Raw genomic sequence first — 12,456 nt, 5'->3', positions numbered from 1 at the left:
GAAGGCTGTTATTTGTGATTTATTACAATGCATGTTTAAGGGCATTAATTTATTTTTATTACATTTGTACCCCACACTTTCCCACTCATGGCAGGCTCTATGTGGCAGGCAATGGAGGGTTAAGTGACTTGCCCAGAGTCACAAGGAGCTGCCCGTGCCAGGAATTGAACTCAGTTCCTCAGGACCAAAGTCCACCACCCTAACCACTAGGCCACTACTCCACTCCAGTTTTTAACCAATTAACTTTATATCCAGAAAGAGAACCAAAGTGTTCCAACAAATTGGATAGAAAAGGAAGAGATGTTTCTGGATTAGAGATATACAGCAGGATATCATCTGCATACGCAGAAAGTTTAATTGAAGTATTCCCAACATGAACACCCTGGATTTCTGGCTGACTTTTAATAGCTATGAGAAGAAGTTCTAATGCCAGGAGGAATAGTAAAGGTGATAAGGGGCATCCTTGCCTAGTGCCTCTATAGAGAGGAAACGAGTCTGAAAGTGAAGAATTTATCAAAAGTTTAGCAGTCGGTGATGAATACAAAGCAGATATCGTATCAATAAAATGGTTACCAAGGTAAACCATTTCAAAACGTAGAATAAAAATGGCCATTCAACATAATCAAATGCCTTTTCAGTGTCTAAAGAAATTACACATGTTGGAATGTCAAGTTGTTTAGACAGGTGTAATATATGACTAAAAACTCTAGAATTGTCTGATCCATATCTATTAGGCACAAAATCATTTTGTTGAGGAGCAATTAAATGACCGATTACTGATGTTAACCTATTAGCCAATACTTTTGCAAATATTTTACAGTCATAATTTAACAAAGATATAGGATGGTAATTACCAGCCAAAAGAGGATCACTTCCTGGTTTTTCTAAGAGAATAATTACACCTTCTGACATAGAGGGAGAACACTCTTTGTTATTAATACAATGAATATATAAATGTAATAACCTAGGCATTAATATAGAAGCAAATTTTTGATAATATTCTATAGTTAAGCCATCATTACCAGGGGATTTTCTGAGTTTCAATGAAGAAATTGCTTTTTTGAGTTCCTGTATTGAGATATTAGCATCCATATTGGAGAGAGATTGCATATCACGTTTTGGGCCTTGTAAAGAGTGTAAAAGAGAGCTCATTTGTTCAGAAGAGACTTTATGCTGAGAATATATGTCCTTATAAAAATCCAAGAAATGTTTAAATTGTATTTTTGCTTGGTCAATACAGTACCTTGCTGTTTAATAGCATGAATCATAGTTTTCTTCTTGCTACTTTCAGATAGTTGGCCAAGATCTACCAATTCTATTCATTCCAGCAAAGTAAACAGCAGATTGAGCAGAGAGTTGAAAGCCCACCTTTAAGCTTAAGTTTCTGAAGTTTAATAAGATCCTCCGCCAGACCAGATAACATATACTGATGTTCAGAGAATGATATTTATTTTTCAAGTTGGAGTATCTCATTCTTACGTTGCTTGTGAATAAATGCGGAATGAGCAATAATGACTCCCCGGATATAAGGGAGAAACGTCTGTGGTATTATTCAATTCAAAGAACATTGCCATATGATCTGTGATTTTCTGAAGAAAGGCTTCTTCCTGTAATAGAGAGGAATTAAAGCGCCACATTGTGGATTTCTGCATCACAGAATTAATATTCAGAGAACATGTAATAGCAGCATGATCAGAAATATGTATTGGTTCAATAGATGAGGTAGACAAAGTGTCAATAAGTGATTTAGAGAGAAACCAATAGTCCAACCTTGAGTAAGATTTATGAGGATTGGAGAAAAAGGTATAATCCAACGTGTCTGGATGAAGCAATCTCCAAGCGTCAATCAGGCCATATTGGGCTATTAGATCATGAAGAGCTTTGTAAGAATTGGTAACTTTATATTTAACTGTTGATTTTCTATCAAGAACATAGTCTATAGGAATATTCATATCTCCTCCTATAATGATGTGATCAACAGTAAGAAGTGAAATCTGGTGAAATAAGTCCTTGAAAAATTGTGGACAATCAAGATTAGGACCATATACATTAATAAACGCAAAAGTAACATTCTGAATATTCAACACCAAAATAACACATCTGCCTTCTGAGTCTGTGTGATGGTTAGTAAGAGAAAAAGTGCAAGTCTCTAGCCAATAAAATAGCAACTCCATTCTTCCTTTTAAGACTAGGAGAGAAAAAACAGGAAGTAAACCATTTAGATTTCAATTTTACAGATTCTAAAGCAGATAAATGTGTCTCTTGTAAAAAAAAAGCAACTGATGCAGACAAAGATTGTAAATAGGACAAGATTTTTTTTCCTTTTTATGGGATTCACTATACCTTTGACAGTAAGAGAGACACACTTCATATGATTACTCATTATAGTAAGATAGAGGATAAATGTTTGCATTGAGGCACCCAAATGACATCAAACACTGTTGCACTGTATAGGATATTACATTAACGTTAACATAAAAAAAAATAAAAACAGAACAGTCACGGCATAAAAATGTAAAAATAATAATAAAAGAGTATACCATAACATTCTAAATCTCCCTTAGGAGTCTCCCGGAGGTGAAAGTGTAAATGGAGATGAAAAAGAAAAACTCATCCCCCTCCCTAAAAGAGAAATATTAGCTACTATTAACCTTCAAATATAACTGTACGACTACTTACAGCTCATGGTATATATAATATGCACACATATACCATCTCCTGAAAAAGATTACAAAATGTCTTTACATGAGTCACGTAGTTGTTTGCATATGGGCCCCTTCGTGTTCAGTAATATATTTTTCCAAAATAACAGGATCAGTAAAAAGTTTTGAGATTTCAAGATGCATCACCTTCATGCGAGCAGGGCTTAAAAGACCAAATCGGGCATTCAAAGCCCTCAGACGAGGACGAACATTTAGAAATTTCCTTCGAAGATCCACTGTATTTTTGGTGAAGTCTGGTAAAAATTGAAGGTGATTGCCATTCCACTTAATGTTCTGTTGCCTCTTAGCAAGTTGCAGAATTTTGGAGACTTGAGGAAAACGAAGGATTTTCATTATAATAGGGCGTGGTTTGTTCCCGCCAGAAAAATAACCAGATGGAATTCTGTGTGCTCTTTCTATTTCAAAAGAATACTGAAAAGAGATTTTCAATAGCTTTGGGATAAATTCCTCAAGACACTTAATGGGATTTTCCCCCTCTGAATGCTCCAGAAGACCTAGCAGACGGATATTGTTCCAACGTTGTCGATTCCCTGCGTCGTCCATGACAAGTTGCATATCCTGCACCATTTTAGTAGCACGTTGAAATACTAGGGCCTAATCTTCCATGCAGCTAAGACGTTGTTCTAATTGGTCCATTCTTCCTTCAAACAAATCAAGACGCGCATTGATCTGAGACACCTCTTCCTTGATAAATTTTACATCTGAAGAATTCTCAGAGAGCATTCCGGTTATCGATGTAAGTTGTTCCGTTATTAAAGCAAAAGTAGCAAAAATGTCAGACTTGTCTCTTTGTAACTTTCTCCGGCAATGATAGATCCGGTTTTGCTCGTTTATAGCTGGAACCCATTGTAAGAGTCGACTCACTCTTCAATTGTTTGCTAGTAGCCATTAATGAAGTGTTATTAAGCAAATATATACTTCTTACTTGTAGAAAAAGAATATTAAATCATGTTATTAAGCCAGGGAGATGAGGAGCTCCTTAATCATGCTGCCATTCTTTAACCTCTCTCTAGCGCCCCCATATATGGATGTTTTCTCATAAATTGTGTTTGTCCATAAGATTGGAGTAACTTAAAATGGATAACATATACTTTTAAAGTTAGATCTGCTATGTGTCTGTTTCACCTAAACACAAAATTATAGGAAGAGTGGCTGAGTTTGCCCTTCTCTGCATAACTTTAGGCCCCATACCCAGAATATCCCTAACCCCACCTGCAACTATATACATACATTTTGATCTGACATTTTAAGCAACAAACGCGTAGGCAGTCAGTGTTCTGCTTCCATTTGAATGGAGGCAGGTTGCCTGTTGTTTATATGTATTTGTTGGACATTGTTTATATCAGATTACATTGCAACAGTTTACAGTGCTTGTGCCCTTAAGAAAGGCAGGAAGTGCCTTTGGACTACAAACTTAGTCTTCCTGCAGTGCTCTGTGATAGACTCTTTCCTGAGCACATGTCCCTGTTCCCTATGCCTTATGGGACTTTTCCTATTGGCTGGCCCTTGTCCCTGTGTATGCTGGGTTGCAGCTGCCCTGCTTCTTTCTCCAGTGGAGTGGAGGGAATCTTGTCTGCATGTATGTTTTCTCTAAGTACTGTAAGATGACTTGCTGTACCATGTTGCTTGCTCCCCCTTCAACTGTAATATCACCAGCTTTTTACTAGTTTAAACGTTATTTACAGCATCAACTCTCTCAGCTTGGTGCTGAGATCTCCCAGCTCCTATTGTGTACAGACTGAGCTGGAAGAGAACAGACTCCCAGTTCTGCAAGCCAGAGACTCTTGTCCAGCACATCTAACTGTAAGTCATTTTCTTTTGTTTGAATTTGCATTAAAAAAGTTTTTGGTTCAAGAGTCCAGAATCTCTCACAATGATGTTCTATACTCTGGTTTAAGCTGCAGTCTATCACAGTCAGTGAAAGGGCTCAACAATCAGCATCTGCTGTCAATTGCATACATGGTTTGAATATCTGCCCAATAGTTTCTAGGCATAGCACCATTTAGTATCGCAGAATGTTTAGACTGACTGTATAAGCAGCCTTGCAGTATGTGCAAATTATTGTATCTGAACTTGGATTCACAATTTGAAGTAACAATAATTGAACATTACCCTCCGCACATCCTTGCCAAATGTTTCACTGTAGCTGGTGCCAAGTATTTCAAACTGGACATGAGGATTAGAACTGTCTTCTCTAAATTCCATAATCCCAGTTAATCCAATTATACGGCCCTGAAAGAAATATGATTTAAAAATCTCATTATAAAAACACAGAAATAGCTACTGAAATCTTCAAGTTATTTTGCTGAAAAAAGTTATTTGTAAGAAAACCCTTTACTTATTTCTCTGGCTTTGCAACATTATATATATTTCTACCTCATTAAAGGGTCCTTTTACTAAGGTGTGCTGAAAAATGGGCTGCGGTAGTATAGGCACGTGTTGTGGATGTGCGCAGATCCAGTTTTTCAGTGCACCTGTAAAAAAGGCCTTTTTAAAAATGTTGCTGAAAATGGATGTGCGGCAAAATAAAAAATGGTGCATGTTCATTTTGGGTCTGAGACCTTACGGCCAAGCCATTGACATAGCGGTAAGGTCTCTCGCATTAACCGTGCAGTAATCGCCTACGCGTGTCAAGTCGAAGTTACCGCCCAATTTTCACCTCGCGCCAGAAAATACAATATATTTTCTGGTGCACATAGCAGATGCGTGTCAAAAATGAAATTACCGAATGGGCCACATGGTAGCCGGGCGGTAACTCCAAATTGACGCGTGTTGGGTGTTTCATAGGCGCCTATACAGCTTAGTAAAAGGGCCCCTAAAATAAAACCCATTAGGTCAATACCCAGATAATGAGCTGTGCTGAATATTCATGCAGAGATACCTTTATCTAAATAGTGGCCGCTTTCAGGGTAATACAGTGCTCCACCCTCACACACCCCCTTCCATATGCTGCCCTGGCACTATGAGATTAATTCCACAAAGTGGGCACTATTATTTATGTGCATAAGGGCAGTTCAGGGGGGTCCCAGGCAGCAGTAGTCACCCTCTACTGCTGCCTGGGTTGGTGCCATCCTCCAAAATGGTGCTGATGACCCCTAGTGGCAGTCTTGCGGTACTATTGCTAGAGGTCATCCTTATATGGAAGCGCCAATTAAGGCCTATTATAGCCAATAGGCTGTTAATTCCAATTAACAGCAAATTATTGAACTAAGCTATGCTCTCAACTGACCATATTTTATAACTTGAGCATGCAAACTTGTGCACTAGTTGGAAATTTGAACATGCAAGTTTATAGAATTAGGGGTGGGGGGACAATGCCTGCTAGATGGGACCATTCTATTATGCTCATGAAGGTGTCCTCTTTACAACTGCCTGCCTTACTCCTCTGCCAGTCTATCCTCTAGAGACTATAGTAATTCTCTTATTGCCAGGAGCATATGTAGAAACCTCTCACTAATTGGCAAGAAACCATATATGTGACATTCAGTATAAAAGACTGGATAGCCTCCATCTCGCCACTAGACCTCTTCCTCTACCTTAAGGTTTTGAACTGCTATTTATAGTGGTTTGGGAATAAGTCCCTTAAATTCATTTGGTATATTTTATGTTAATTTGTCAGTAACCTGTCTGTGGATTAAAGTTAGTATATCACTAATCGATTCTCGTGAAAATTATACTCTTAACCTCTTAGTTAGGAGAAAGCCCTATATAGTAATAGATGTTGCTGCAGTGAATAAGAGAAGGGGAGTCAATCAAATATCACTGGCCTCTTCTTAATAATAATAATAATAATAATAAAAACCTCTCCCACTTTATCACATTAAGACAATACCTTTTTGAAAATGTTATACTTGAAATATTATTTCACTCAGAAAAAGGGTCAAAGGTCATGGATTTGATTATACTGCCTTTCTGTAGTACAATCAAAGCTGTTTACATTTATTATATTCAGGGCCTTTTTCTGTTCCTAGTGGGCAAAATACTTTATCACTCTATGCATTCAGAATTAAATCTAACACAGCCTTTCTCCCTTTTCAGTTTTGCAAAAACATATAGAATTAAACAATTTCCCCCTCTTTTCAAACTTTAGTATATAAAAGTTCCTAGCAAACCAGTAGTCAAAAGCTCTGCTCCCTCTATGGCACAGGAAACGTTTGCTGTCAGCTCACCTTCAGGCTGCATTACATTCACATTAATATTAAAGTGGTCTAACACAAGCTTAGGCTTGTTGGGACCGGGAAATGAATGCCAAACTGTTGTTAGTTCCTTCAACTTCTCTATGCATGTATAATACTCTGTAAGGGAATGAAAAGAAGTAAGCATGTTGTAATGCTGGGAGATTCTGGAAGTCCAGAAGAATCCTGAATTGGGTGATGGAGTGAGGAAGCAATTAAGGCTCAGAATACAGGTAATTGTAATTGATCGTTTGGAATCAATCTCTAAGCTGATGGAATAAAACAAGAGTCTGGCTGTAGGAAAGGATGATAGAGAGCAGAATGGACAGCAGTAACCCTGAAGTGAAGTAGGAGATTGATGGAAAGAATGTTACTACAGATTTCATTAAGTAATTGTAAGTGTTTTAGGAAGTTGACAGAAAGGCAGTATGTTTGCTGTGGAAGGTCCAGATAAGAAGCCATAGCAAAGCATCTACCTAGTAAATTAAAATTCTTGGGCTGAAAGTTTGTGCTGGGGGCAGATACACAACCGAGAAGAGGTAACCTCATTGTTTTTAGTAATTAATTCTGGATGACGTTTGTGCCAGACGGCTACATGTTAGCTGGGAAAGTTACTAACTGAGGGCCTCTTTTACAAAACTGCGCTACCAATTCCCAGTGTGGCAAATGAGAGGAAGCCCATTCAATTTCAATTTCTATGGGCTTCCTCTCATTTGCAGCATGGGAATCGCTAGCACAGCTTTGTAAAGAAGCCGTGAGGGTCTAAAGTGTAGTAACCTCCTGATAGATTAACACTGAGAAGTTAGGAACTGTGCTTTTTCTTGTAGAGATATACCTATGGTCAGCAGTTGAGAAGATGACAGATCATTGGGCATATTGAAAAGGTCATTGTCACAAGCACCTACACATGTAATCAGTACCATGTACACATGAAGATAGGCTATACATGTTGACACGGTTCCCCACAGGAGGCTCTTAAATAAACTGGATGGGCTGAAGATAGGACCCAAAGTGGTGAACTGGATTAGGAACTGGTTGATGGACAGACGCCAGAGGGTGGTGGTGAATGGAATTCGCTCGGAGGAGGGAAAGGTGAGTAGTGGAGTGCCTCAAGGATCGGTGCTGGGGCCGATTCTGTTCAATATATTTGTGAGTGACATTGCTGAAGGGTTAGAAGGTAACGTTTGCCTATTTGCGGATGATACTAAGATCTGTAGCAGAGTGGACACCCCGGAGGGAGTGGAAAACATGAAAAAGGACCTACGGAAGCTAGGAGAATGGTCTAAGGTTTGGCAATTAAAATGCGGTGGTTCCTCCTGACGAAGTAAGCGAAATGCGGTCCTGCATAGGGGAACCGACGTTTGTATAAGGAACAAGCTGACATCAAATGTGGGAGTGATAAACTCATTCCGTTCATCAAGTACCTGGGGATGATCGAAAGTTGTTTTCCTCATATCGAGAGCTGTGTCAGAGACTATTATAATAACTTTACGGAGATAATTCTGGAATTGTGAAGTAGCAAGTACCCACGTGAAAAGTTGGGACAAGATATCTAAGAAGACATTAATAGTCTGATACTGTAGGAGAATGTAAAGACTCAGATAATTATAAGTGAGAATAATATGAGCATTTGTATATATAAATATTATTTGTACATAAAATGAAATGCTACCAAACAGGTATTTTGAATGAATGTGCAATGAGTGAATGAGTGAATATTATTGTCATTACTGTTTTTAAATATGTTATACAGTGTATGCTTAGTTTTGGAGCACATTTTTTCAATAAAGATACTTGTAACAATAGACTGGAGCGGGTTTGTAATTAATATTCAGGTTAGCTCCAGTAGTTCTATTGTGTCCCTATTTGAGTAGTATTGTTAATTAAAATTCAATGCCAAGAAATGCAAAGTGATGCACTTAGAGAATAGAAATCGATGGGAGATGTATGTGTTAGGTGGGGAGAGTCTGATAAGTACAGACGGGGAGAGGGATCTTGGGGTGATAGTATCTGAGGATTTGAAGGCAACAAAACAGTGTGACAAGGCGGTGGCCATAGCTAGAAGGTTATTAAGCTGTATAGGGAGAGGTGTGACCAGCAGAAGAAAGGGGGTGTTGATGCCCCTGTATAAATCATTGATGAGGCCCCACCTAGAGTATTGTGTTTAGTTTTGGAGGTCGAATCTTGCTAAGAATGTAAAAAGAATTGAAGCAGTGCAAAGAAAAGCTACGAGAATGGTATGGGATTTGCGTTACAAGACGTATGAGGAGAGACTTGCTGACTTGAACATGTATACTCTGGAGGAAAGGAGAAACAGGGGTGATATGATACAGACGTTCAAATATTTGAAAGGTATTAATCCACAAACGAACCTTTTCCGGAGATGGGAAGGTGGTAGAATGAGAGGACATGAAATGAGATTGAAGGGGGGCAGACTCAAGAAAAATGTCAGGAAGTATTTTTTCACAGAGAGAGTAGTGAATGCTTGGAATTCCCTCCCGCGGGAGGTGGTGGAAATGAAAACGGTAACGGAATTCAAACATGCGTGGGATAAACATAAAGGAATCCTGTTCAGAAGGAATGGATCCTAAGGAGCTTAGTTGAAATTGGGTGGCAGAGCCGGTGGCGGGAGGCGGGGATAGTGCTGGGCAGACTTATACGGTCTGTGCCAGGACCGGTGGTGGGAAGCGGGGCTGGTGGTTGGGAGGTGGGGATAGTGCTGGGCAGACTTACATGGTCTGTACCCTGAAAAGGACATGTACAAATCAAGGTAAGGTATACACAAAAAGTAGCACATATGAGTTTATCTTGTTGGGCAGACTGGATGGACCGTGCAGGTCTTTTTCTGCCGTCATCTACTATATGTTACTAAGTAAATGACAATTTCATAAAGTCACTATTTACAAGTGTAGATAGCCAGGATGCAAAGATGTCAAGCGGTGTGGTGTAGGCATTTTGAAAATTTCCTATCTTACAATGGGATTGTATGTTTATTTAAGCCAATTTTTGTATAAGCTCAGAGGCAAGCATAGTTGTTTTTTTTAATTACTCATTTTGGCTATGGCTTTATATAATGGATTAAGGGGAATTTCTGGTTAATCCCCCATTTTTTTCTGCCTTAAATGTTTAAAAAATTCTTTTATGACTTCAAATTTTAATTGCTACTTCTTAGTACATTTTTTGAGATCAGGCAAATATACATATACTGTAAGTGTTAGAATATGTGTGAAAGTTGCACATTTGACATTAATACACAGATGGTGCTGCAAGTTGCAAGTCTGCTTCCACATATACCCTTGCAAAATTGTTGCTTCTGATGTATATGCCAGCAAATACTTGTATTTGGCAGCATCTTTCTAAATATTTTATACTAGTAAAACAGACCCGTTTCTGACACAAATGAAACGGCCACTAGCAAAGTTTTCCTCGGAGTGTGTATGTTTGAGAGAGAGAGAAAGTGTGTGTGAGAGATGGAGTGTGTGTGTGAGTGAGTGAGAGAGAGAATGAGTGAGAGACAGACACACAGAGTGTGTGTGTGTTTGTGCCAGAGAGAGAGAGAAAGAGAGAGAGAGAGAGAGAGAGAGTGTGAGAGAGACAGAGTGTATGTGTGTGTGAGAGAGAGTGTATGTGAGAGACAGAGTGAGTGTGTGTGTGTGGGGCTCCGAGTTCCATGACCCCTTCCTTCCTTCCCTCCCTCCCTCTCCTCCCCTCTGAGTTCCAGGCCCCCCCTCCGTCCGAGGTGCAGGCCCTCCCTCCCTCCCTCTCTCTCCCCTTCCTTCCCTCTCCTTTCTCTCTCTCTCCTCTCCTCTCCCTCTCTCTCCTCCCCTCCGAGTTCTTGGCCCCCCTTTCTCTCCAAGTTCCATGCCCCCCTCCCTCTCCTCCCCATGCCCCCCCTTTTCTTGGAGTGTGTATGTTTGAGAGAGAGTGTGTGGGTGAGAGATGGAGTGTGTATGTGAGAGAGAATGAGTGAGAGACAGAGTGTGTGTGTGTGTGAGAGAGAGAGAGAGTGTGAGAGAGAGAGATAGAGAGAGAGAGAGAGTGTATGTGAGAGACAGAGAGTGAATGTGTGTGTGTGAGAAAGTGAAGCATTCGTGCACTCTGTAAGGCTCCATCTCCTCAATTGACAACACGTAGTTCCGGAATGTTGCAGGAATGCTTCAAGGCTTTAAGGCTTCACTTTCTCAGCTTCAGAATGTTGGAGGTGTATTTTATTATATAGGATAAGGCTGTGCATTTGACAGATCCTTTTGTAAAATACTAAGGAAAATTGTGAACATCATAACCTAGACGTTTCCATTTCCTCTCCTGATATTCTATATAAAATGGGGCTTCACAGCTTATAAGATGTATTTTGTATTATGGAGAGTTGGACCAGCTGTGAGGGTTGTAACTTTTTTGCCTGTTTAGAATTGCACTTTGGATAAAGTTGTAAACGAGACCTGTATGTTAACAGCAGAAGTTTCTGATTAGAAGCCCATTGTGAAGCATCCACCTAACTGTGTACAGAAAGTGTGTTAATAGCACAGTAGTGTCCTGAATCATAAATAGAAAAGAGAAAACTTTCTGAGTCCAGTGAACTGACCTAGAGCAAACTGTCTGTGTGATATGGTTGCTAACAATGAAGTAACTGAAACTGAGTAGGCATAGTCGGAAGACATCATTCCTCAAGGAGGTTGCCATGGAAAAGGAGAAGGTGGGAATTGCTGTAACCCCAAATATGCCCTCCACCAGTTTGATATTAAGCTTGGATGAGGTAGGTGGAGGAAGTGAGGGAAGGCAGAGTCAGGAATGGTACAGCAATCCTTGGATCCAGATTTTTTAATGAGGGATTGGGGTCTGGAAAGGGGTTGGGCATGGTTTGTGACACTTTTGCTAAGAGTTTAAGATACCAAACTAACAAAAACCCTAAAAACTGAGAGGTAAAACTAAATAGAAAACTGTACAACATGCCCACAATACATGAGGAAAGATATACCCCCTTGATATTCAAAGCTAGTTAACCAGCCAGAAATGGCCACTGACCGGTTAAATAGCATTTTGGTGCCTAACAGCAAATATTCAGTGTGAGATAACTGGTTATCTCCGCTGAATATTTGTGGTCAGCATCAAAATGTTAATCTGGATATATCGTGCGATAACCGGAAATATTCAGCGCTGACTGGCTAAGTTTAGCAGTCAAATTGGACCACATAAATAGCAGTCCTGTCTTGGCCCACTATTAACCACTGGCCAGTGCTGAATATTTGCTTAGCTGGTTAAGTTAGCGCCAGTCAACCCTCCCCCCCCCCCCAGATATTCAGTGCCAGTGACTGGAAACAGCCCAACACTGAATATCCGGGGGCAGCACCAGCCTCACCACTTATACAGGCTGCCTTCTGCCAGCTGAATATAGGCTCCATATAATATAAGATACAAATAAAATTATTTGTGAAAAGGAAGGAATCTTCAGAACGACCACAAGGTCGGAGAGCAACATTTATGAAATTGCCAACTTTTATTGGTTCCTCATAACAACTCACTGCAGCATCCTATATCCCTTCCAAACTGTGCATAGTTTA

General features: G+C 39.7%; 1 protein-coding gene across 1 annotated transcript in view; it reads right to left on the bottom strand.

The window, feature by feature from the left end:
• GRID1 (glutamate ionotropic receptor delta type subunit 1) overlaps positions 1 to 12,456 on the bottom strand; it is a 1,935,592-nt gene that overhangs the window by 386,868 nt on the left and 1,536,268 nt on the right. Inside the window, exon 8 of the mRNA XM_030203368.1 lies at positions 4,836 to 4,955. Coding sequence (XP_030059228.1) covers positions 4,836 to 4,955 — 120 coding nt within the window. The remainder of the gene's footprint in view (positions 1 to 4,835; positions 4,956 to 12,456) is intronic.

Source organism: Microcaecilia unicolor, chromosome 5, assembly GCF_901765095.1.
Source record: "Microcaecilia unicolor chromosome 5, aMicUni1.1, whole genome shotgun sequence".
In the NCBI taxonomy this organism is placed as follows: Eukaryota; Metazoa; Chordata; class Amphibia; order Gymnophiona; family Siphonopidae; genus Microcaecilia; species Microcaecilia unicolor.
This window is presented reverse-complemented; position numbering and strand designations above follow the sequence as displayed.